This window comes from Lytechinus pictus, chromosome 9, assembly GCF_037042905.1.
Source record: "Lytechinus pictus isolate F3 Inbred chromosome 9, Lp3.0, whole genome shotgun sequence".
NCBI classification, from domain to species: domain Eukaryota; kingdom Metazoa; phylum Echinodermata; class Echinoidea; order Temnopleuroida; family Toxopneustidae; genus Lytechinus; species Lytechinus pictus.
In genome coordinates this window covers 11,368,908-11,395,223 of record NC_087253.1, presented here as the reverse complement: position 1 = coordinate 11,395,223, position 26,316 = coordinate 11,368,908, and the positions used below count along the sequence as shown (strand labels likewise).

Here is a 26,316-nt window from a genome sequence, read left to right as displayed (position 1 = left end):
TGGTTTAAAAAGAGAAACATAATACAAGCATAACACTGAAAATTTCATCAAAATCGGATGTAAAATAAGAATGTTATGACATTTTAAAGTTTCGCTTATTTTTCACAAAACAGTGAATATGCACAATTCAGTGACATCCAAATGAGACAGTCGATGATGTCCTTCACTCACTATTTCTTTGTTTTTTATTGTTTGAATTATACAATAATCAATTTTTTACATATTTGACAATAAGGACCAACTTGACTGAACCATATAGTATTAAATAATGCTAATTCCACAGGTTCAGGGAGGATTAATTGTTGTTTCACTTGACAACGAGGAGAAAATTTGAATATTTCATATAATAAAATACAAAAGAAATAGTGAGTGGATGACGTAGTCAGTCTCCTCATTTTCATACCAAGCAGGATGTGCGAATAACTGTTTTGTGAAATTAAGCAAAACTTTAAAATGTCCTAACTTTCTTTTTTTACAACCAATTTTGATGAAATTTTCAGTGTTATGCTCGTTGGATTTTTCTCTTTTTATTTGAATCAACTTTTTGTTGGGGTGGACTTGTCCTGTAAGTTTAAATTCCCCTTATTGTCTTGTGTAAACATATGTAGTACATTTTTTTCATGTTATTTATCAAACTACATAATTCATGAAGATTTATAGAGCTCTATAATGTGATTTTGAAGTATGAACACACGTGTGTCAAATATCTTTTCTTGTTGCTTTGTTATTAAAACTAAGTCAGCAAAGATTTTACAAAGGCCTACCTGAAACACAATTTAGCAACTTTTGTATACTTGCTTGTGTATTATTCACATATAGTAATATAGTTATATGAGACACATGATCCAGCACTGAGTGTATAATATTGTATTGTACTACATGTACAAGAGCTCCTGATAATTAATGGAATAGAGTAGCTTTAAGTCTTGATTAAACCTGGGTCATTTTTCATAAATACTTGTTATAATAACAAATGCACAATATCTATAACAAGTTTACTATCACTATCAGCCAATCAAATCAAATGATTTCAGCAGCTTTAAACTGTTATTACAAATTTGTTATTTTAATACGTTTTATGAAACGGACCCCTGGACTTGAAGTTCCCCGAATTCAAAGTGTGAACACATATGTGTCAATTTTTTTTTCCTTTGCTATCAAAACTCAAGCTATAATTTGTCCAAGATGTGGGGCTTGCTATCACTATACATCAGTTTCCTCAGCCCTTTTACTTGAAGAATGTCAGCTATGTCTGTCATTCAGTCTTGGACAGTGTGTATCTATATGTGGTTTCTCGCTCTCTATCTGTCCTCAGCATTTGTTATCATATTCTTTCTCCCCGAACTATGGCTTAGAGTACATGTGCTCAGGGGTGGATTCTGGATTTCGGGGGGGGGGGGACGTTTTAGTTCGGAAACATTTGACAAACCGATATAAAGGGGGGAGGGGTCTTCACTTGCGTATGCCAACTTTTCCACTAGAAATATTTTTATCGGGCTCAAGAGGGGGGGGGGGGAAGGGATTGTGCCCTCCCTCTTGATCCACCACTGCATGTAATAAAAAAAAGAAGATGGCTGTCCATTTAGAGCTACAGTCGTGTCAGTTTTTAGGGTAGTTAAAATCTGAAATTCAGTCCTTTGCTAAAAACAGTAAGAAATGCCAGGCTTATTTTACGATATCTCATTTATCCACCCATAGGTTTACGGAACTATATCTTTTGATCAAGAGTAATCAGTGAAGATAAAGTTCCCCCTGACGATTATAATTTTAATTAGTAAAAATAGAGAAAAATATCGATGAAGGCATGTGAAAGATGATGTAATATGGATCCTTAAAGTCCAGATTTTTGGTTATTTTTGTTTTTTGACACAGACGAGCATCTTTTGAAATCTTAGAGTATTATCTGATATTCCAACTTACAAAAGTGCAGTGACTGTTCTTCGTGAAAGTTTGTGAAAGATGTTGGATTATTTAGTGCCCTCCTTTGTAAAAGTTTGTACTTCAGGCACTTAGGGTGCTTATCTTACAAAGTGCATATAATCCCCACATGTATTAGAAAACTTCAAAGAAAACTAATATCCTAAACTCGTCAGTGCATTCAATTTCCATGTAAAATGGTGACATACTAAAAAATATATATATTGTGCACTCCATACGTGTTTAGGACATATTCATTCATATAATATAGGCCTAATAATGAAGTTGAAATGGGGGGGGGTTCACTCCACCAAAATACATGGTTCAAATGCATGAAATAATACGTTCATATCTACCTGAGAGATAAAGTGCAGGAAACCAAACTTTATGTTTGCATGGCCATGGCTAGCAATGATAATACACAGTGACATGGGCAGATGGAATAGACATATAGTACTTTACTATCACATGCTCACCCCCAGTCTATATCCACCTAGCCAATGACCAGTAAAACATATACATGCTGGACTATGTTTATGAGTACATAGTACTTTACTATCACATGCTCGCCCCCAGTCTATATCCACCTAGCCAATGACCAGTTAAACATTTACATGCTGGACTATTTATGAGTACATAGTACTTTACTATCACATGCTCGCCCCCAGTCTATATCCACCTAGCCAATGACCAGTTAAAGTTAAACATTTACATGCTGGACTATGTTTATGAGTACATAGTACTTTACTACTTAATGCTCACCCCAGTCGATATCCACCTAGCCAATGACCAGTAAAACATTTTCATCCATCTTATTTTTAGGAGAACATAGTACTTTAATATCAAATGCTCCCCCAGTCTATATCCAAGTAGCCAATGGCCAGTAAAACATTTTCATCCATCTTATTTTAGGAGTACATAGTACTTTACTATCAAATGCTCACCCCAGTCTATATCTACCTAGCCACTGACCAGTGGCAATTGGACGAGTTGATAGACGATTTGGATATTGGACCAACTCCGACATGGCTATTGGACTAAATGAACATTGGACGAACTGGTTAATGGACGAGTTGGCATTAGCCTAAATGGAAGTAGACGAAATGGGTGGTAGACGAAATGGTTATGGTTATAGACGAACTGATGATTAGACAAAACGGCTATTGGACGAAATGGTGACTGGACGAAATGGGTGGTAGACGAATGTTGATGGACGAAGTGGCATTAGACAAAATGAAGGTAGATCATGTGGTCAGTAGACAGAATGGCAGTAGACGAATTGGCAATTTTGGGCTTATTCCATTGATGATTATTACTGCCTTGATTTTGATATGCTTATTTGCCTAACAAGTAACAATGTGATTTGTTTCATGGCTGTTATGTAAGCCCACATATATCAGGACATAGGTCACAATAGGGCCGTCTGCACCAGCTTCAGTTTTGAAATTAGTGCGCTATTTCAGATCCGGCAAATTATCCCGATCTGAACAATCTTGAGATTATCTGTAATGGAGACGCAATTATCGAGCTAATTCGCAGGATTAATCTCAAGATTGCAATCCCAAGTCAACTGGGGATTATTTGCAAAATAGCGCGCTATTTTACGAATTATCCCGTTAATTCGCAGTTGCAGGTGCACTCAGGATTATGTATTCACGGCGTCAGACCAAAATGCATCGATGACTCGCTCGAGCAGGAATCACTCTTCCTGCGATGGTGGAGACTGGGTTTCTTGAATCTCGAGATTAATCGCGAAGAGGGCTGATCTCGAGATCTCGAGATTGAGCAAACTCGGGCTGGTGCAGCACCGCCAAATGTGGTGGAAGAATCCGCCCATCTGACGGTTTCAGGGGTTTGAGCTGATGTGATATCCACTTTTCTTTTTGAGCAGATCAGTGGGATAACATACTTACGAGTGGAATGCGTTGAGTGTAGGAGTGTCACATAAGTAAAAAACAACAACAACACTTGGCTTCAATTGGTTATATTTAATCTATTAATCGTGTGGTTTACATTCCTCTATGTCATACTATAGTATAATAATTCTGCAACCATTTTGATCGAAACTGGTTGATTTGTTGTACATGAACCAGTGAGTGCAAATATATATTCAAAGGGGCATTCCTGTAAAAGTGAAAGATGTCATGATAAATTCATAAGTTCACCATAGAAATAATTTCTCTTATGAAAAGGTCTAGTTTGGTGCAACATGAAGTTAGGGTATATTTAAGTTTAAATGTGTAGTGCCCAAATCATTGTTTTGAAACATTAATTATTAATTGTTAAGTTCATTGTTATGTCCCAATAACACTGATTTAGAATATTTATTATAAAAATCACAAAAAAGTCAAGACATTGATGTTTAGGAAGTGTAAATGCAAATTGGGTATAAACGTGTTCATATACCATATACTTGAAATTGTTCATATATTTCACCCAGAATGTTTGTGGTAACAAGCCTTTATCTGGTCTACCAACACTACCTTAAACTACATTTGATCAGCGTTGATCATGTGCGTTTCAATACACACTACTTCCTTACTTATCAATCAAACAGTGGTTGAATTAAGTTTTACAAGATTTAGGAAATTGTGATCAGTAAGTTAGTACTTTACACATTCTTATTTCACTTTATACCCAAGTATTACAACATGGTTCATTCCATTTTATAGGGGTGTGCAAGTTTTAAAGCAATTTTTATACGTGATCTGTGTTTTTGGGGGGTGAATTTAATCTACAGGTACAAAACATAGGTTTACAATTCAAGTGGTTTGAAACTCTTTTGTTGTTTTTTTGTTCAGTCACAGTCCTGTGTTTATGATAAATCCCTTGTGTTAATATATCTCGTACTAAGTTTGATCTCTAAAATATTGTTTGTTTCTGTTTCCATGATATTTGTTTTAATTTTGGTTGTATAATATTGTGAAGTAAAATAACATTGTGAATTGATCAATTTTCCGGGGTTAATCCCTCATGAATGGTTTTACTAATGCATGGTTTTCCCCACTTAACATACTTCATGGAATGAATTGTGTTTTCACCATTGATGTGCTATTGTTTTTATTTTCTTCCTTTTCTCATGCGATTTTCTTTCCCTGCATGTGTGTTTGTAGTCGTCATACATATCTCGTCGCCGTCGACAACGGGAGGAGAACAACAATGAATCTTTGACGCCAAAAAAGATTGAGGTATTTTTATTTTACGAAGAGACAAGAAGTTGAATGTCATATTACGAACTATCAAACATTTAATTCAATATCAAGCAAATACATGACGATTACTACATGTATACAGTCTCTTTGTATGCAGAGACCATCCATTCTCATATCATTTGTAGACTTATTCTCACATGTGCATGTTCAAATGTGTTCATTTTCAGATATTTTCATCATTATAATTTCTCAATTATGATTATTTCTTTCAATCCTCCTTAATTGTTGTTTCATGCATTATTTCTCCAATTTAAAATACTCTTTGAGTTTTGACTCCTATGTTTTGATCTCATTCCGTTTATTTCTGAAATAGTTAAGCACTGGTGTTTTCAAAATGATAACTTCAATTCACATTTATGGGTATGGAGATAAAAGCTCTGTAACATTACCAAAATGAATAATGTCTTCCGCGACTGGATTGAACCTACATGTATTCTGGTCCCAATATCCACTTTAGCTTTTTTGGTTTAAAAGATTACAAGTGTGTGTAATTATTCTAATGCCATAGGAAAATGATGTGTATATATATGTTTTTATAAGGTAGTGATATGGATCCTTGTTACTTGATAAACCATCCTCATCTCAAAACCTGTGCATTATATGTTTTATAAGATAGTGATGTAGATCCTTCTTATTTGATAAACCATCCTCATCTCAAAACCTGTGCATTATTTGTTTTATAAGATAGTGATGTGGATCCTTGTTATTTGATAAAACCATCCTCATCTAAAAACCATGATGGGTCAATAGAACTAGTCATAAGTACCAGTCATTCACAATTTTTTCTGTCAGTGAAAGTAAATGGCTGGTCACATAATATATATATCTGCCAATCAATTCAGTGGATTCACAATATGGTGCGCCATCTATCGGGTGCAGCAAACAGGCCTAATTTCTAACTTCTGGGTTGACATCACACACAGGCGCAGGCAGCGCATGGTGCTAGTGTACTGTAATGTGACTGTGATGCTTCAAAATGAAAACCGTATGGCAAGAATTCACCAAAGACGGTTTAAATTTTGCAAAGAAATATGTGGGTAAATTTCTCTTCCACCTCATGCACCCGAGTAAACAGCATATCCAGTCGAACTGCATTGGCCAGCGCTGAATAATCGCATGCATGCATGCACTTTACTGATAGCGTGAGCGACAGATGTTGACTTTTTCCCATGAGGCATTGCAAACTTCAGCCTGTCCGCTGCAACCGATAGACGGCGCACCGTATTCTGAATCCACCGAATTGATTAGGATCCTTTTCACCATTGTATAAAACATAATATTACCTAATTGTTTAATGTTTTAGAGTGAAACGGTAGAAGACACATCATCCAACCAACAACAGGAGGAAGATGATACACAGAATCAGAGAGAGGAAGAGGAGAGGAGACAGAGAGAAGAAGAAGAAGAGAGACAGAGACAAGAGGTAAGTTATCACAGTAACTTAAGGTGGTTTCAGACCGCCTAAAAGTTTGTCATTTCCAGGTATTTTCTGATCGGGAAATTTACCCCGATCAGAAAATACCAGGTAATATTGGCAATGTGAAAGCAAAATACTTTTCAAAATTACGAGAACTTTCGCGGGGATTTTTCCAAGGTCGCAGGTATTTTGGCAATGTGAAAGCAATTTACGGGAACTTTTAGCCAAGCGGGTAGTTTGGCGCGGGCGCCTTGGGTGGCTGCTGAGCTAGTGATTTTGAATCTCGCGCCTGGCTTGCTTATCAGATCATACTGCGCATGCTCGTAACTTCAGGAACTTATCCCGAAGGGTATGTTTCGGGCCGGTGTGAATGCAGGACTAATTAATGGGTATTTTTTAGCCTAAAAAAGTTCTCGTGATGTAACGGAGATTCTCATGATCGAGGTGGTTTGAAACCACCTTGCGAGATTAGCATTAGGAATGATTTTGATGATTGATTGCAAAGGGATGAGACAGAGAGAAGAAGATTAAGAGAGATAAGAGGTAAAGTTAACAGAGTAATCTAGAGGAGGGAGGGTTGTTCCCACTGTCATAAAAAATAACAAGGTATTTAGCATGCATTTGCATGGAGTTCCAAAATAGACCCCCAAACGAGTAAAGATCTGTTGATCTCAAAATATCCTAAACATGTATATATTTTTTTTCTTTTTTTTCTTATGATATCTGACAAGACAGTCTTTTGGGGTCTAGGTATCAATGGAAATGAGCACTTTATTAGTGACATGCTTTTGATGCTATGATTTTAATGGTTATTTTAAAGGAGAGGGAGCGAAGACGTCGTGAGAAAGAGGAGGAAGAAGAACGTCAAAGGCAAGAGGAGGCAGCATCAGCCACAGCCAGGGAAGAAGAGGAGAGAAGGCAAGAAGAGGTACTGTATCCACCATATATTTCGCTTACAGACATCTTAAGGGGTGTGTACTGTTTTGGGATGTTTCAATTGACTAAATAGCCTTGTATTGAAGCAGAAGTTTGCCAAAATAAAGCCACCTTGAAAATAAGTGTGTACACAGGAGTCTCTCATTCTGGTCGCTAGAGGAAAAAGCAAAATCCGAAAAAGCCAGCTGGAACCGGAATGATGCAAGGTACTTTTTAACCACTGAAGGAGTGTGGGCAGTTGGATTGGGGAGGGGGATTCTTTGTCATGCAAGATAACAAGCATGGTCAGTGGCACCATTAAAACCCTGGCCGGACAATGCTTAGGATGAAGCAAACCATTGTCAGACATGCCAACCGTTCCCTTTTTTAGAGTATTTGTTCCTCTATTTTGCTCTGAATACACCAATATTCTTTTGGCATGATTTGTTTTTTTTTTATATTATTTTCAATCATGGTGTATGTATTATACACAGCTAGTGACACTTGCGCTGGTCTGACAGTCCCAGACCGGTAAAACTCAGGGGCCGCGGAAGCGGGGGGGCTGCGGGGGCTTCAGCCCCCCCACTTTTTTCCAAAACCGTGTACAAAAACGTTAAAATGACCATATGATTGTGATTTTTTGCATGGTCAGCCCCCCCACTTTTGGCTCAGCCCCCCCACTTTGAAAACCGTTCCGCGGCCCCTGAAACTCACTGTCAGGCAAGTAACTTGTTTCATGAAAAGAACAAGTAAATTCTTGCCTACGAGCACATGTTTAAAACGGTGAATTATCAAGTTTTCAAGTAGAGTCATTTCACATGTTTTTTCACCGATCTCACAACAACGGGCTGGCGATTGTTACGTTGAGACAAATTTCTTTAAATACCTTTTTTTGTCAAAAATCCTTCTTTTCTTTCCTTCTAAAAATACTTTTGTTGTTGTTGTAGAAGGTTGGCAGGTCTGCATTGTGCGTATTAAAGCAGTGGCTTGATCCCCTTCCAACTCTTTGTCTGAGCAGGGCCCAGTCATACAAAGAGTTACGACTGATCCAATCATTTGTAATTTTTTTCTTCGAAAAACTTGCACAACGTCCTCTGTATGCAAAGAGAAGCGCAGTGAATTTTCAAGAAAACAGTGAATGCATGAATATACATCATAGCTAGAATATTTTGAACAAAACATGCAAAATAGATGTTGACGTTACTGGCGGTCCATAGTTACGATTGATCGGATCAATCGTAACTCTTCGTAAGACGGGGCACAGGGGGCCTGTTTCAGAAAGAGTTGCATTTATACAAGCGCAGGTCCCGCATACACACATTTCAGTGGTTAAAAATCAAGTTATATTTCTGGAGAGGGTGTGATCACAACTATTCTGGGGCCCAGAGCATTCTGGCGCCACTGAACATTCTTGAAGATGAGAGTAGCATTGGTAAGTATAGCTTCAAGCTCTCATTGATTAAAAAAATATATATATAGGCCTACTGTGAAGTCAAATAAAAGAATTTGCTTTTTTTGTGAGACTTTCAGACACATGAACAATCACTTTCAATCCCAGTTTTCAAATTATCTGCAAATTATGACATCCTTGCTCTGCCTTAAAAATCAGTCCTGCTTTACCAAAGAAATCAAAGTGTTTGATGCTCAAGGGATACTCCAAAATACTCCCCCTCTGTATACTCCAGCTCCCCATCCATCCTTGCTATAACTGTTTTTGACTTGCTTTTACTACGTTATTATTTTATCATCATTGCATTACAAAATTCCTATCTTCATGAAAGATATGTATATTCATCTAAAAACTCCCTCATTTATGTGACTTTTTTACGCAATAACTTCTGTAGATTTAATTGAAGATGCCTGAGTGATTATTTATGATTTACAAAATTCATATCATTACACTATGTATTTATCTAAATATATTGGTTTTAATACGGCAGTGTGATACTGTTATGTTACTTCAATAACTTTGTATTCATGATTTGTGTAAATGCTTTTCCATGTAGTAGCATTATACCTCACTGGTCAATTATCAAACTAATGAATTCCTAACTCAGTGTAAGATGGATTAACCAATTAACCAACAGCCGTATAAGATGGAAACAGTGTACCACAAGGATTTTTCTTTGGTCCCCTATTATTTCAAATTATATACATGCAAAGCCTGAGTGGATTTATAGTCTAACTAATTCAGAAATAGTGCCCAGAACTGTTTAGATGTACAGTATTGTATCAGTTAATTTATTGATCCCATGCTCTGTCTTAGCACATTTGAGTTGATTGGAGCTCTTGAACTCTGGTTCAAAATATTGTTGTTGTTTTTTCTTGAAAAGTGTATAGTATGATGTAGAAGATGTTCGGCCCTAATCTGGCAAAAGGGTCTATCTGCAAAATTTTTGATTTTTTTTTTTTTTCATATCTAGGGTTTATGAGGCCAAAATTTTCATCTGGCCAACTCTCAGTGGTGCTCGAGCTTTCGTTTTCGAGATACCAGAGGACACCAATATCAAATTCCATCATTTTACTGGTGTATAATCTGGCAGAAGGGTCTATCTGCACATAGACCCTATAAAAAGTGGTAGTAATCTGGCAAAGGGGTTTATCTGCACATAGACCCTTTTGTCAGATTACATGGTGGAGAAGGCGTATTTATTTAATCAGGCAAAAGGGTCTATCTAGTCCAGTAGATATGTGAAAAAGATGCTCGAATCTGGCAGAAAGTGTAAAATTTGGCATACAGGGGTATTTTGGGGCGCTGATTTCAAAAATTGCCGGCTCCAAGTGATTTGACCATCAGGTCGGCTGCCATTTTGAAATCCAAGATGGCCGCCATGAGAAATCATTAAATGTCATTTTCTTGAGTTTTACATGACATGTGACACTGAAATTTGGCATATAGGGGTATTTTAAGGCACTGATTTCAAATATCGCCGGCCCCCAGCAATTTGACCATTTGGTTGGCAGCAAAATGGCCGCCATCTTGAAATCCAAGATGGCCGCCATGAAATATCGTTGCAATCATTTTCTCGAGTTTTATATGAACTGCGGTATTGAAATTTGGCATATAGGCTTAATTTTGGGCGCTGATTTCAACTATTGCCGGCCTCAAGCGATTTGACCATCGGGTCAGCCGCCATTTGAAATCAAAGATGGCCGCCATTAAAAATCATTGAACTCATTTTCTTGAAGTTTACATATGTGCCACTAAAATTTGTAGTATATGGGTATCTGGGTGCGTTAATAAAAAAAATTGCTGGCTCCAAGGAATCTGACAATTGGTCGGCGGAAAAATGGCCGTCATCTTGAAATCCAAGCTGGCTGCCATAGAAATTTTGCAATTATTTCGTTGAGTTTTATATGATCTGCGGCATTGCACTTTGACATATAGAAGTAGTGTGGGGAGCTTATTTCAAATATTGCCGGCCCTCAGCGATCTGATCCCCTGAGTCAGGGTTATACGGGCGTTATTACAACTGGCAGGCCAAAGATATTCATTCGAGCAAACCCACCCTAAATTTTTAATTTTGATATTGCTGATTTTCAAAAATGAATATGATTGATAATCTTACACTGATTCTAGGGAGGGTAACTTTACTGAACTTGCTTTTTTCAAATTGGGAAGAATATCACAACTTTGGAACTATTTTTATACTAGCGGAAGAAGTATTGCCATTTTACTGTCTTAAGCCATGAATTTGATCCTGTCAGGTGTAGTCTTCATAAATGCTGATTTATTTTTAAAATGAGCTGCTCGAGTTACCCTTTTCTTAAGATGGCTGCCATGAAAACAAAATACATACATGTACATAATACCAATTTACAGTGTCACATGTAATGTATAGCTCAGGAAAGATATTTCATAATAGCCATCCTAGATTTCAAAGTGGCGGCCATTTTAAGCTGACCTGGTGGATCAATCAATGGGGCAGCAATATTCTAAAACCAGCAGGCCAAAACCTGCCTGTACATGTATGTCTAAAATGCAGTGCCTCAAATTATTTAAAACTCAAGAAAATAATTTGGATTTTCATGACAGTCGATCCTCTCTAGATTTCAAGATGGTGGCCATTTTGCAGCCTATCTATTGGACAGACTACTGGGGGAAATTTCAATACCCCAAGTGTCAAATTTCAAAATAATATCTACGTTATAATTATAATACCTAATTTTTTTAAATAATTTTGTTTTCATGGCAGCCATCTTGGATTTCAAGATGGCTGCCAGTTTGCAGCTAAGGTATCACGGGCCTAAAACATTTCCCATAGACTCGTGTGTTAAAGAGGCGCTCAAAAAAAAGATGAAATTCGAGAATCGAATGTTTACTACCAGTGGATAGGATACATGTCTGACATTCCATATCTGACCAGAAAAGGGTACCTCGAGTAGCTCATTTTAAAAATAAATCGGCATTTATAAAGACTACACCTGACAGGATCAAATTCATGACTTGAGACAGTAAAATGGCAATACTTCTTCCGCCAGTATAAAAATAGTTCCAAAGTGGTGATATATCATCCCAATTTGAAAAAAAGAAAGTTCAGTAAAGTTACCCTCCCTAGAATCAGTGTAAGATTATCAATCATATTCATTCATTTTTGTCAATCAGCAATATAAAAATTAAAGATTTAAAATGGGTTTACTCGAATGAATATCTTTGGCCTGCCAGTTGTAATTACGCCCGTAAAACCCTGACTCGGGAGATCAGATCGCTGAGGGCCAGCAATATTTGAAATAAGCTCCCCACACTACTTCTATATGTCAAAGTGCAATGCCGCAGAACATTGCAAAAGGTGAATACAGATTTAAGAAAAGAAGGATAGCACGAAAGAAGAAGAGTAGAGAAAAAGAACAGGAGAGCAAGGGAGAGAGGAGAAAAAGGCAAAAAATAGAAGAAATTAAATAACACAATTGGTAGATGTTAGACTGCCATATAAAAAATAAAATCATAGATTTTAGAAAAAAACAGATAGCTCTTAAAGAATGAAAGGCAAAGTAAAACTCTTCGTCAGTCTGTGGCATGAGAAAGAGAAATCAAAATACAATTGGTTATAATTAATGAAAATCTTATAAGATGGATTAAATTTAAAAAAAATTATTGATATGCCCAACTTTATAATTGATTAATTTTGTATAATCAACAATATCCTAGCCAATTAAGTGTAAAATCTTGGATAGTGTCATCATTATTATTATTATTTTATTTATTTATTTATTTATGTATTTTTTGTTGTGGGGGTTAGGTTTTACATTTTCCAATCGCTAAGACACCCTGTGCATCCAACCAATTGCTTTCAGAACAAAGTCAATTAGTTATAAACGCCTAGTAAATCAAATGGTTTTTGTAACATTCCTGGTAGACCAAATGGCTGGCTGTGGACCAAATGCCTACTTAGACCAATTAGTTACGGACCAAACGCCTAGTAGACCAAATGGTTTTTGTAACATTCCTGGTGGACCAAATGCCTACTTAGACCAATTAGTTACGGACCAAATGCCTAGTAGACCAAATGGTTTTTGTAACATTCCTCGTAGACCAAATGGTTGTGGACCAAATGAAATGACCAAATGGTTGTGGACCAGACGCCTAGAAGACCAAATGCTTGTGGACCAAATAGTTTTTTTGTATCAATGCCTAGTAGACCGAATGGTCGTGGACTAAACGCCTAGTAGACCAGTGGTTTTGTAACAACGTCTAGTAGACCAAATGCTTATGGATCAAACACCTAGTAGACCAAATGGTTGTGGACCAAACGCCTATTAGACCAAATGGTTTTGTAACAACGCCTATAGCAAATGGTTTTGTAACAAATGCCTAGTAGACCAAATGGTTATGGACCAAACGGTCAGTAGACCAAATGGTTTTGGACAAAATGAATAGTAAACCAAGTGGTTGTAGACCATGAAGTTGAGAGTCCTGCGCAGCCTGTCCAATATTATAATAGTTTACCAACCGTGCAGATATACCTTTCTGCCTGGTTAAAGTAACACAATTTCCCTCTGTAACAGTGTGTATCTGCAGATAGACCCCGTTTGCCTGATAAAATAAACATATTATCTGCCATCATTTAATCTGGCAAAAAGGTCTATGTGCAGATATACCCTTTTGCCAGATTACAGCCAATTTTTATAGGGTCTATGTGCAGATAGACCCTTTTGCCAGATAAATATCACTGTCTTTGCTCCCGAGATTAATCTGGCAAAAGGGTCTATCTGCATTAAATTGGATCTTACAAGAAAAGTAAAGGGATTAAAATAATAAAAAGGGACTAAAAATAATTTTTCAAAGATAAACTAAGTGATAGAATAGAGTCCACCAACTAAAATTAACTCTCAAGTATTCTACAAGTAAATTAAATGCTCAAACTTCAAAAGCTGATTTTCTCAGAAAGTTTTTCGAGGGCGAATGTGCAGATAGACCCTTTTGCCAGATTAGGGCCGTGTTGTTTCTTTATCCCATCTTGTGTACATGATTTCCCACAGCTTTTCTTTATGTGTACAGTATATTGCAAGTTTTTTGTGTGGAATAAACTAGTGCTATGTTTGTGATAAAAAGTTAGAAAAAAATGTTTTAGGAAGTTTGTCCCGACTATCCTAACGATCTCAAGATAAACCTATTTCCTTAGCCAGAGGAGGAGAAAGAACAACCAGAAGAAGAAGATGGTGATGGAGAGGAAGAACGAAAAAGAGAAGAGGAGGTAAAGAAGGAGTGACCCTACCATCATCCAAGTCTGTTTGATATTCCTTCTTTCACTCCTTCCCTCTTTTCAATTCAGCACATGTATATGCCTGTTCATAAATTTCAGTGTCATGTCAGAGGGGGGGGGGGGGGGGGGTAGGTGTTTTGTGTTGAGGGGTGATTACTTTTGTCACCACATTTATGTGTATTAGGGTATTGATTTGAAGCATTTTCCACAGTTCTGTGCTTTCTGCTTTGCTTAGTACCTTCGAAACAGCCGAATCAAACTACGCAACCTCCCTGTTTGTGTTTTAACCGTTCCAAATGTACATTCTGAATCTGAATGGTTGGGTCAACAAAATGTTGTTTATGGACACATCCAAGCTAACTTGTTGAGAGAAGCGCACTGTGATTTTTGTGGATAGTTCTATTCATAGTTCCTACTATTGACCTCACTGATGTGTAATAGTTCTATTTATTCACCCGGAAGGTCACCTCTTTCCAGATTTGACCAAATCTAATTCTGCCTCACAAAATCCTTGGGGTTATTTTCACAAAGATTTTAGTCTGACCAAAAGTCATATAAATGTGGGTGTGGTATTGTATGTGTTTTTCTCTTTGATTATCGGTAGAGGGTCTTCCGAGAGCATGATGTGAACAATGTGATGATGTGGTATAAACCCCACACAAGTGCAACTGGAAACTTAAGTACAATTTTAGTCGTACTTTAATATTTGTGAACCCAACCCCTCCAGATCATTTACCGACATTCATTTTCCCCTATGATAATCATCTTACAGTGTATAAGAGTAGACAAATTTGATCTTTGAAGAGACTGTACCCCATTCCTTCCATTATGACATCTTTAACAAACATTTACATATCTTTGCATGCTGGAGATTATTTTGAATGTTCATATTCATATTGAATATTGTGATTAATTTTAATTTGTATATTTAAATGATGATCAAATGTAAGGAATACCAATATGTAATAAAAGATCATAGTTATTCAAGTTCATATTCAATGATGATGAAATGAGCCAATTTCCTGTCGATTAGATCATGCATATTAATATTTGTATTGAATATTGAATGGTGATGAATATTCATATTGGATATTGATTGATGAATATTCATATATGTTGTCCCAGATCTTCATCTTGAATGCTGAATAAAATTACCTGTAGATTTACAATTGGATATGACTTGTATTCAATGTTTTCAGAGATGCCTTGGACAAAGTTGTGTGTGATTTATGAAAGGTATGGTAATTATTTTTACATGGATGGTTTGTTGAAATATGAAGAACATTACCATTGACTAACATCCTTCAACATCCGTAAACTTTTTATCCAAGGAACGCCAGAGGTTGGAAGAAGAGGAGGAGAGGCAACAAGAGGAAGAGAGAGAACGAGAAGAACGTAGCAGGAGAAGGGAAGCAGAAAGGGAAGAGGAGGTAATCTGTGTGGACCACACCTCATCCACTTGATGCTCCATCTGATATTCATTCATTTATTTTCTCTTCACTCCATTTCTTTCATCAGGTTTTGCCGTTCCCTTCATCTAAGCCCTCCAGTTGGATTATCTGTTATGAATATTCTCATTGTATATATGATAACGCCAACTGTTTATATTAATTTTGATTATGCATGGATAAAAATCCTGCATCCATCTATTTAGGCAAGTTTCTTTTTAAATATTTTGATTTCTTAAGCACTGTGTCATTATGCAATTGATTATCGTATATTCTTGTACTTGTTTTATACAATATTCTGCAATTCAGCCTTTGGCTCCGAGTGAATTTTCAATAAACCATTACTATACCTATACCTATTGCAATTTATCAGAGCTGTAGAACGTTAGAAACTGATTATTACTTGTTATATCATTGAACAATAAATCAATATCTATTCTAATGTCTTTTTTATATGGTACAGACTCCCAAGTGTAAAAATTTGAAGTTTTTACAATTATGTGATATACAAGGTATAATATGTTCCACAATTTTAATTTAACAAAATAATGATCACTGTTGAAGATATAAAAGGCAAAAGAAAATTTAATAAAAAGGTGTCTCATTGAAGATGTCTGTTTTACAAAAGAAAGTCAAGAAAGTGTACTGTACAGAAAAACTAGTTAACAGAAGATTCAAAGATATCTAGTTAATATTGATGAGTGAGAAATGCAGCCTCAACTCAGTTCAATTCATTATGGTCTATTTTTACTCCAAATGATATGTTCCAAACACACCTTGAAAATGTATGCAAACATTATTTGAATGTAACAAATTGGCCTTGAAATTTGGATATTTTAAGGCCATGTGCCACTTTGTTATGCCTTATTTCTATGCATCTATTACACCAAAATTGGAAAATAAGAAAACATTCACATTCAAAGGCATCACCTTTGATGGCCTTGGATTAATATAAACCTTTAACACAGGTGTAGCAACTGATCTTACAATTTATCATTGCAATTGATCGTACATTGTACTCGATGCAGTTAATTATTACTGTTTGTTCTACAATCGATTTTTAAGCTTTGTCTTACCGGTCATTCATGAATACCACATCTCCATTTTCTTGGGTCAAGTACTCCTTTCACCTTCACTTTTGCTGTGGGCTCCTTGAAATGTCTTCTCTTAAGTTTCATCTTACAAAGTATTTTTCATCCAACCATTATCCAAGAATTTCGACAAGGACATCATGAATGCCACATCTCCATCTTCTTAAGTCAAGTGCTTTCATTTATTATTTGCTGTGGGTTTTGTGAAAGGTCTTCTCAGATATTTAATCCGACAAAGTATTTTTAACCAAAACTTTCAGTAGTTAAACGTTACATACGACCTGATCTTAATTTCGACAGGAACGCCAGAGACAGCAGGAAGAGGAGGACGAAAGACGGAGACAAGAAGAAGAGAGAGAAGAGGAGGTAATGTTACCATGGCAACAGTGCATCCATCTCATTCATCATCAGTCCTCTTTCATCTCATCATCATCGTTGTTCTCCTTGTCTTGGAATGTTATAGTCCCTTTTACATGTCACTCTATTATGGATAAACTCAAGTGCTCAAAGAGTTTTCCTGAAAATTCTTGTATGTTTTTCTTATGGTGTCCACGGAGAAGTTCCTTTTCTATATCAAATGAAATGTCCTCATAGATTTGAGGCACCAGAATCAGCATTGGCTGTGTGTTTCAGGACCTGTCATTTTTTTCTGATGATTTAAATTTATACCTCATTCTGGAATTTATGTCCTGTATTGGCTATTTCTTTTTAATATTAGCACTAAAATTTGCTGGAAATCATTTATTAAATATCACAGATTTTTAATATTTTATCTTTGCATGTTAGCCAAATTCAGGCTTAATTAAATAATTTCCTAATTTGGGGGGGGGGGCAAAAATTCCCAGTACTCTGGTATAACTTTGATCGGGAAAGAGATACTACTTTGGAAAAAAAAATGTTGTGCTTCACTTATATCGTTCTCAGAGTTTCATATCAGTCCCTGTAGATTGTCATCTCTCCCACTCTCATCTTTTAAAACCCTACTTAAAGTCGCATAATATATACTCTCCATTTTAGTTTTACCCTCATTTTGGTTTCTTAGATGATTTGCCAGTTTACAAACAAGTAATCATCGTTGTTCAGTTGTACCAGTGAACCATCTTCTAGTCCATTTTTTCTTGTCAAAGGTTATGCACTGTCTGCAAGTGGTCTTGGGAGTTTTTATGAAATAATCATTCAGTCATTGTTGCTAAGTTGCTCTTAGCCAATCAGATGCAATGATTTCAGTAGCTTTTAACAAAATTCAACTGAAAATCACTGGACTATTTGTTTCATGAATGTATCGCAAGGAGATTTTATCACTTAAACCAGATAGTCTATTAACTTGACATGAATTGTGCCACAAGCAGGGCAGAACAGATTAAAAAAGAAGTTTCCTTTGTATGTCAAATTAATTTTGTTTTCAATTGATCTGATTAATTCTATCTATTGATGTAAAAAGAAATTAGTAAATATATTCAGAAAAAGTGTGGATTTGTGCAGGAACAAGCCATTGTAGTGGATATTATCAAATGATTGTTTGTCATTGTTCTTTTACATATGTAGTGTTCATGAATCTGTGTCATTGCATTTAAGGATGATGGTCTTGTGTTTTTTCGTCAGCATATTCATTTTCCATGTACATTAGATTGATATACAAGTACTTGTCATTACCATGTAATCTATCATTGTGAGCCCAATATTATATATCTAATCATTGTTCTCCTCTTGGTTCCTATTGTTTTGTGAGAATATCGTCCTTCACCTTCCTTTCCCTGTCATTTTTCATGTCAATTGTCATTGCTAGGAGAATCGCAAAAAGGCTGAAGCCGAAAGAAAAGCTGGAGAGGAAAAGAAGAAGGCTGAAGAGGTATAAAGGCATGAGGTTTATTCAGTCCTTAATAGATAATTTGGTTAGATTTCACTTTTTTCATTTTATTTGGATTCCCGGGCACTGCGTAAGAACGGGGGGGGGGGGGGGCAAGCATGTCTCACCAGCGAGATCACCAGTGACTAATGATTACATCATAGATCAGGACTCCTTATTGAAATAGTTATTAAAAGTTTTGTTTAGTTCTGACTAGGGGGATGGGCAAGAAGATCGCCAAAAAGCTGTGGTTTTTAAATTGAATTATCCTTTTTATTTTGGCTTTCTTTCCTTTTTATGTCATTTTTTTTCTTATTCATTGATTTTATTTTATTTCTTCATTCTTTCCTTTTTTTGAGGGGAGAGAGACGTTGCAAAAAAATAAAAGGGGACAGGATGTCACCTTCCCCCTCATATCACTGCCTTTATGGGTGACATGAAGTAATTGGTTATTAATTAGTATTACTTCAACTAAACAGTTAATTAAAATATAATTTACAACAATAAAGGATGGTTACTTATTTGTCTCTCATTGAATATTTGTGGTCTGCATGTAATCCCTATTTACTGATTTGTTTGTCATGTCGTAATATGCATATCCTTCATTCTTTCAGTCATCCATGAAGTCATTAGAGTAGATCATTTTTCCTTATGTGTTTCAGCCATTCATGCATTCATTTAGTTGCACATTCTGTCTCTCATTTGTTAATCTATCCCTTCATCTGTTCATCTGTTCATTCAAACATTCTTTTATTCATTCATTTGTTCATTCACTCATTCATCCGTTTGTTCATTCTCCTTTTCATTCATCTTAACCCTTTGTTTCTCATCTTACTAATACATCCCTTACTAGGAACACAGTAAGAAAGCCGAGGCTGAAAAGAAAAAAGCAGAGCAGGTAAAAATTAAAAAGTTTGAAATCTTGCGCTTTGAAAAGTTTTTTTCTAAACTAAGGCATATTCCTCAATATGTGTGAGATTAAATTATTTTGGGTTAAGGGAATTCTCAGTTTATACTATCTGAAACTATATATTTGCCATTTTTTTAAAGGAATGTGTCTAGACGTCAAATACTTTAGATCCCACTCTGATTTTTAAATTTCTTTCTCACCTACACTCATTGTCAAAAACAGAATTGCCCTACTTCAAAACTAAACTAGTGGCAATTAACTCTAATGTATGAAATGTCTGAATTGGTGTGATATCGCCGTTAAAGAAGAAAGTTCAAAATGTTTGAATTATTGAGCCTTGAACAGCTTAGTTTAGTTTAAAACAAAGCACATTCCACAAGATGCATCAAGAGTAGATTATTTTTGGAATTCTTATGATATGATTATTACACATTGACCCAGTTTTCTTAAAGAATGTGTTGCCCTTATATTTTAGAACCCTCTCTATTTTATTGAATTCCTTCACCATCAACATTCTTTGAAGGAAAAGAACCACTGGTGTACTATTTCTTAAGTAGACTAATCGAAGTTTGCTTATGATTTATTATAAGTCTGGTGACATACAAAAATTCTACATGACTGGATGAATTTATAAACATTTTCCAAACATTCGAATTACTGTCTATTCCGATTTGAGGGAGATATAAGGATAGAAAAAAATCCTTTGACTATTTGATTTCTTTTGTCCTTTTTTAAAGGGAATATTTGTCATTTCATGTTTTAATAATGATGAAATTGACTTCACATCTTTTTTAAAGAGTGGCATTTTCATCCTGAATGCATTGGCCATGTAAGCTCTGCCCTTCTGTCAACAAACTGATCCTAGCTGCAGTAGGGGGGGGGGGGCAAAGGGGCTTGTGCCCCCTTTTTGAGGATTTTTCTATTCTTAAAAAGAATATTGGAAAATGATCCCTGGTAGAATGGTAGAAGTGACAACCTTTTATTTATGTTTTTATTATTATTATTATATTTTTTTTTTTTTGGGGGGGGGGGCTCGTCAATGTCTTTCCCTTTTTGTTAGTGGACCACCTCCATTCCAGCATCCTGTACCCCCTGTTTGGTAAATCCTGAGTCAACCCCCTAACTGCAAGCCTGAGTCATTAATCACATCATACCCATCTAATAGTATCAGACCACATCCCATTCATATGTTTCCCCTGTTTGTGTAAAGGATAGTTTGTAAATTAGTTTGTTTATCAAAGACCTGATCCCTTCTCCATTCATGCAGTGTGTGGGTTTGTCCATCTGTTATCATGTTAGTTGAGTCTATTGTACAAATATGGTCATCACTTTCTTGTTTGATAGCATAGATTGAGAATGCTGATTCATTACAATGGTATACCTTTAAAAGAATTGTAGTTTACTTTGAGCGTTTTACTGCAATTTGATTGCAATTGCTTATTCAATTATTTCCAATATGTTATGTTGTAAAAAAAAAATAGATTCCAGATTAAAATATGTATATTCTATTAGGCTTTCATGTTATTTTTTTCTTTCCATCCAATTTGATATATTACCTTTTATGATTCTGATGAGTTTGAATTATCTTAGTTATCAAGTCATGTTTGAAGACCACCACTTTTCGTGATATTCAGTTAGCTACCCTTAATATCTTTCAGAAATGAATAACATATAATTACTGTTCTTATTATTGGAGGTGAGTGAAATTAATTATGTTATAAGTATTGTTATATGCCTATATTTTGGTGATAAATCATTAATTTTTGGCAATTTTATATTATTTAGGTGGAACTGCAAAGCAATTTATACATTAAAAAGCTATATCATGTGATATGTTGATGTAGTAGGTGAATTCCATTTTATCATGTTGTGTATTCAAACTGTCTTTATCGTCAAACAATACTGGTATAATCTTAATGAGAGATGTGATGCCATTTTACATAACATTTGACTTTCCACCCTCTTGATAGGAACGAAAGAGGAAAGAAGAAGAAGCGAAGAAGAAGGAAGAGGAGAAGAAAAGAAAAGCAGCTGAGGAGGTAAACCACGCCCTCTATAGTTCGCATTGCATCATGCTGCATAACATTAGCCTCATTGTTGCCTGCATCATTTGTTTTATTTCGGATTATTTTAGATAGAACTGCATCCAGACTCATTTCTATGATTTTCTTCCTTCAATTTTTGCTTGTATTACAGGTGCATGGTGTTCACTCGTTAGCATTGACCATTCATTCCAGGTAGCATGTAGTACCGCACATAGTCTTGGACACTAATTATTTCATTCTCTTTGGATATTTTTTGCACTTTTAATAACTTTTTTAAGAATCAAAAGCAATAAGGTAGATGTAAGGACCATCCATGTCCATTGGAGTTCAAATCAAAGCACAATTTCAGCCATTTGCATTAATGGTGAATACATAATTGATCATTACCAATCGGTACCAGCCACACAGAAACATTGTTAGCGCTAACAGAGCACTGACAGTAGGCCAGACACATCTTTGGATTATGATACCAAGATATAAACAACACATTGTTGTGACATTATTTTGTGTTACAGTGTTTCTGATAGTGCTAACAGTGTTTCTGTGCAGCCGGTACAGATGTTCTCCAATAAAATAATTGTGTTTTATCGTTTGTGTGTACATGTATGTTGCTATTGTGCACTTTGATACAAGCTTTCACTTGCATTTGCACTTTTTGTTGTAGTATCACTGGCTTCTAGATTAATAACTGTCTCAATGCAAAAGAGCTAATCTGGTCTCTAATCGAACACCTCTCGGAGTGTTACTAGGATCCAATCCCTTGGAGTGAATTTTTCATCCTTACAGAGTGCAATATAGTTCTTTCTGGAGTGAATTGTGCATCTTTTTAGGCATTTTCACTCCAAAAAATGTTAAAGTCCACTCTCAAAAGATGCAAATCTTACTCCAAAAGGAGTGAGATCATCTCACACTGAGTGGAGACCACATCAGTTTTTCATGACAGGACTTGTCCGACGTTGTATCCGACAAATCCCATTTTTTTCTGACAGTTACCATAGTAACTATGTTCTCAGCCAATCAAAATCAAGGAAAGTGGTCAGATCTGACAATTTGTCGGACAAACATGTTGATGTAACGCTCCTCACATGAGCTCTGATTTTGAGAGTAGATTTGTATGACCCTCTATATGCATTGATTGTTAGTATACCTTTATTTATTAGACAATATACATTTAGTAAATAAATAATGGAATGCGCTTTTCACATATACCTTTGCTATCAAAGGTACTTCAAAAAGTAGAAACCGTATTCGTTGGGCTTTTACCTTTTAGTGTGGTCTATTTTTCTTACAAATTCTCCGCTTTCTGATCATATTTCTATAAATGGGGGCTATGGATAGCTGCCTTGATATACCGGGCACTGTTTGTGAAATTTGTCAGCACTAATGAGTTGTCATTATTTAAATGTTACCATAGTAACAGTTATACTCCTACGGTCTGTGATTCTAGCCAATCAAAACCAAGTTGTGGGATCTGAAAACTTGTCAGTCAACAGATGCCTCCCTGCATGGTATTTGTTAAGGGATTTAAGCTTTGAATAGCTCATACAAGGGAACTGCCGGGATATTAAATGCTGATAGAGGGTCAAGTATTAGATAGGTAGTTACAGATTTAAAGCCTGAACTTGCAAATTGGAATATATGCTGTTGGTAGGTAAACGTTCTCATTTGTAGTAGTTCTTGTTTGTGTCTAGCTGGAAACATTCAATTTCAGAGATTTTATGAAAATTTTAAGAACATGATTATTTTTTTGTTTGTTTGTTTCAGCATCCCGTTTGAAGTTGCAAAGCACATTTTATCCACGATATTTATTGTTGCATTTTCTTTTGAATTTCATTGCATTCCATACTTTTGTTTCCATGTTTAATACACTCTTTGAATGTATGCACTTGATGAATAATTGTTCAATGTTGATATATTCATTTTGTGTTACTCTATGCTTACATCATTTTCTATTTGGACATGGCATGATTTTCAATGTTTATAATTGATATATGTTAATTCTATGTTGTATGGGTTATATTTCTTTTTCAAGAGGCGTATAAGAAATATAGGTTTGATTGTCATCATATGTTGTGAATCTCCACATTCAGTTACAGATCTCTCATGAAAGTGTTATATTTGGCAACCACCTTGTAAAAATCTTTTATGTGAAGATCAATATTAAATCTGTTATAATGAATGATATTTCCAATATGACCTGAAATTCATCAAAAGGAAATGATATATCCCAAGATTCCTTTCTCCAATAAATCTTCTTTCCCATGATAAATCCATTGTTTTCATTGTTTAGTCTTCTAACCTGTGTTTACTAACATTTTGTTTAAGGAACGTCGGAAAAAGGAACAAGCAGAGAAGAAGCCAGCCGAGGTACCTATTCTTCACACCTCTCAAACGCCTTTCCTATTAAACATTCTTTCATTCTGTAAATCTCCAAATCATTCTTTTTTGTTCTTCAATTTTTCGGGGGGTTTTTCAACTGGCCATGCCACTTTTCTAGAGTTAAATTTAAAAAGAAACTCTATTTAGAAGTAATTGGCATTCAAAGTTATTTGTATTCTTTCACTCTATTGCTTGTATTCATAGACTAGTAGTAATATTAATTTATTTTAACGTTATACCTAACATATTTACAGCAAGATCATTGCAATACTAAATACTAACGTCTAATTAGTATTTGAACTTATGGAACTAATAATATATGGCATTGAAAATCAGAATCTTTTCCTAATTTCTAATGTAATATTTATTTAAACATGGTATATTTTGTTGTAAACTAATTTAGACTTAAAATACAAACAATGCTCAATTCATTGGATGTAATAGGCTTCTTTTTCAATATCATGTTACTGTTCAAACTCTTAATTGTGCAAACTTGGGCAAGGAATGAAAACCTATTGTAGTAATAAAGACTGATTAAGTACAGTTAATGTGTGATTAACAATATGTCCCAACATATTTTATCCTAATTTAACTCTCTTTATAGGAAAATTCTATCCAATGCTACATGACTTTACCCCTCCCCCCTTCAAAAAAAAGTGCTGTGGAATTGTGATATTTCTATTTAGGAATCATTTTGCAAATTTAATGAAAAAAATGCACCTAAATTGATTGCCATGCATAACATTAAAAGATAGCAAATTTCGTATGACACTGCATACACTCTAAATTTTTTTGGATATATCAACAATCCAAAAGGATTATACTTAAGGATGAATCAAAGATTTCATTTACTTAATAACAATGATAATAATAATGATAATTAGTATCTCTAATGCTCACTTTCTAATGAATCATTACTCAAGGCACTACATAATTATAAAATGAACAAAAACATTGGAAATATTCTCAAGTATAATCATCACTTAATCAACCTAAATTCAATTAAGGTTGATATTTTATAGAGTTACATTTTTTAAATCTTATATTGATTCATCCCTAACTGTATAATCTTAAAAATTTATAGTTTATATTTCCTTTTCAAAAGCTAATGTGAAATGATATTCTAATATAAAACTAATCCCCTTGATGACCTCACTATACCAACTGATGACCTTTAACCATGCTCTCTTTGCATATTAACGCTTTGCTTCTATCTTAGCAAGCAAAGACAGATGCAGCTCCTGCAGCCGACGCTGCTCCCGCCGCCGCTCCCGCCAAACCTAAACCCAAACTTGGCGGCAAGCTTGGTAGTAAACTCACTGCCGGAAGAAAAAAGAATATTATGGTAAGAATAGTTGCCATGGTAACCCATGATTTAAACCATGGCATATTCAAGCATGGCCATACTTGTAATCTGTATTCTCAATCCAACCAAAGCAAATACAATCTGATGACATGACTGTCAAATGCCAACACTAGGTTTTTTGTTTTATGATATTGCCTTTACTATCCATTCAATTTTGATTGATTTAATTTTTGATCCTATTGTTAATTTTGCTCCAATTGTCTTCTTATATTGCCCATACCCTTATTTTAGTAGTCCTAATTATACTGGTATCGATAAGGGATAGTTTTAAGTCATTAACTTTTTTACACTTCACAATAAGGACATGTACTGTATATGGATGCTTAAAGGGATGGTCCGGGCTGAAAATATGTATATCTTAATACATAGAGTAGAATTCACTGAACAAAATGCCAAAAATTTCATCAAAATCGGATTACAAATAATAAAGTTATTGAAGTTTAAAGTTTTGCAATATTTTGTGAAAACAGTCGTCATGAATATTCATTAGGTGGGCTGATGATGTCACATCTCCACTTTCCGTTTTCTTATGTTATTACATAAAATCATAATTTTTTCATTATTTCATACTTGTGTGAATAATATGTCTCCCTTATAATGAAATAAGTTGCATCATTAAATATCTAATGCACTAAATCAGTTGTCATTCCAATTTTTCTACTTCTTGGAGGAAAAAATTTGAATAAACCTCATTTCATATAATAAAATACAAAAGAACAAGTGGAGATGTGACATCATCAGCCCACCTAATGAATATTCATGACGACTGTTTTCCCCAAATATTGCTAAACTTTAAAATTCAATAACTTTGTTATTGTTATCCGATTTTGATGAAATTTTTGGCATTTTGCTCAGTGAATTCTACTCTTTTTATAAAGCTATAAATACTTTCAGCCAGGACCATCCCTTTAACAACACACAAGATAACAAAGTAATGGGCATATGATGGGAATTTCTTTGACACAGTAAACTAATTTGTATTGATAATAGGAGAGGAAACTAATTTCTGGTTTCATATGGAGATATTTATGGTTCTTAATTCATTTATGAAAAGACTATGTATGAT

At 35.2% G+C, this 26,316-nt stretch overlaps 1 protein-coding gene across 1 annotated transcript in view; it reads left to right on the top strand.

The window, feature by feature from the left end:
• Window positions 1–26,316, top strand: part of LOC129267751 (trichohyalin-like) — a 79,685-nt gene that overhangs the window by 38,501 nt on the left and 14,868 nt on the right. The window contains exons 4-13 of the mRNA XM_064105068.1: window positions 5,031–5,105; window positions 6,433–6,552; window positions 7,367–7,474; window positions 15,497–15,595; window positions 17,005–17,070; window positions 18,491–18,553; window positions 19,404–19,448; window positions 21,431–21,499; window positions 23,831–23,872; window positions 25,104–25,229. Coding sequence (XP_063961138.1) covers window positions 5,031–5,105; window positions 6,433–6,552; window positions 7,367–7,474; window positions 15,497–15,595; window positions 17,005–17,070; window positions 18,491–18,553; window positions 19,404–19,448; window positions 21,431–21,499; window positions 23,831–23,872; window positions 25,104–25,229 — 813 coding nt within the window. The remainder of the gene's footprint in view (window positions 1–5,030; window positions 5,106–6,432; window positions 6,553–7,366; window positions 7,475–15,496; window positions 15,596–17,004; window positions 17,071–18,490; window positions 18,554–19,403; window positions 19,449–21,430; window positions 21,500–23,830; window positions 23,873–25,103; window positions 25,230–26,316) is intronic.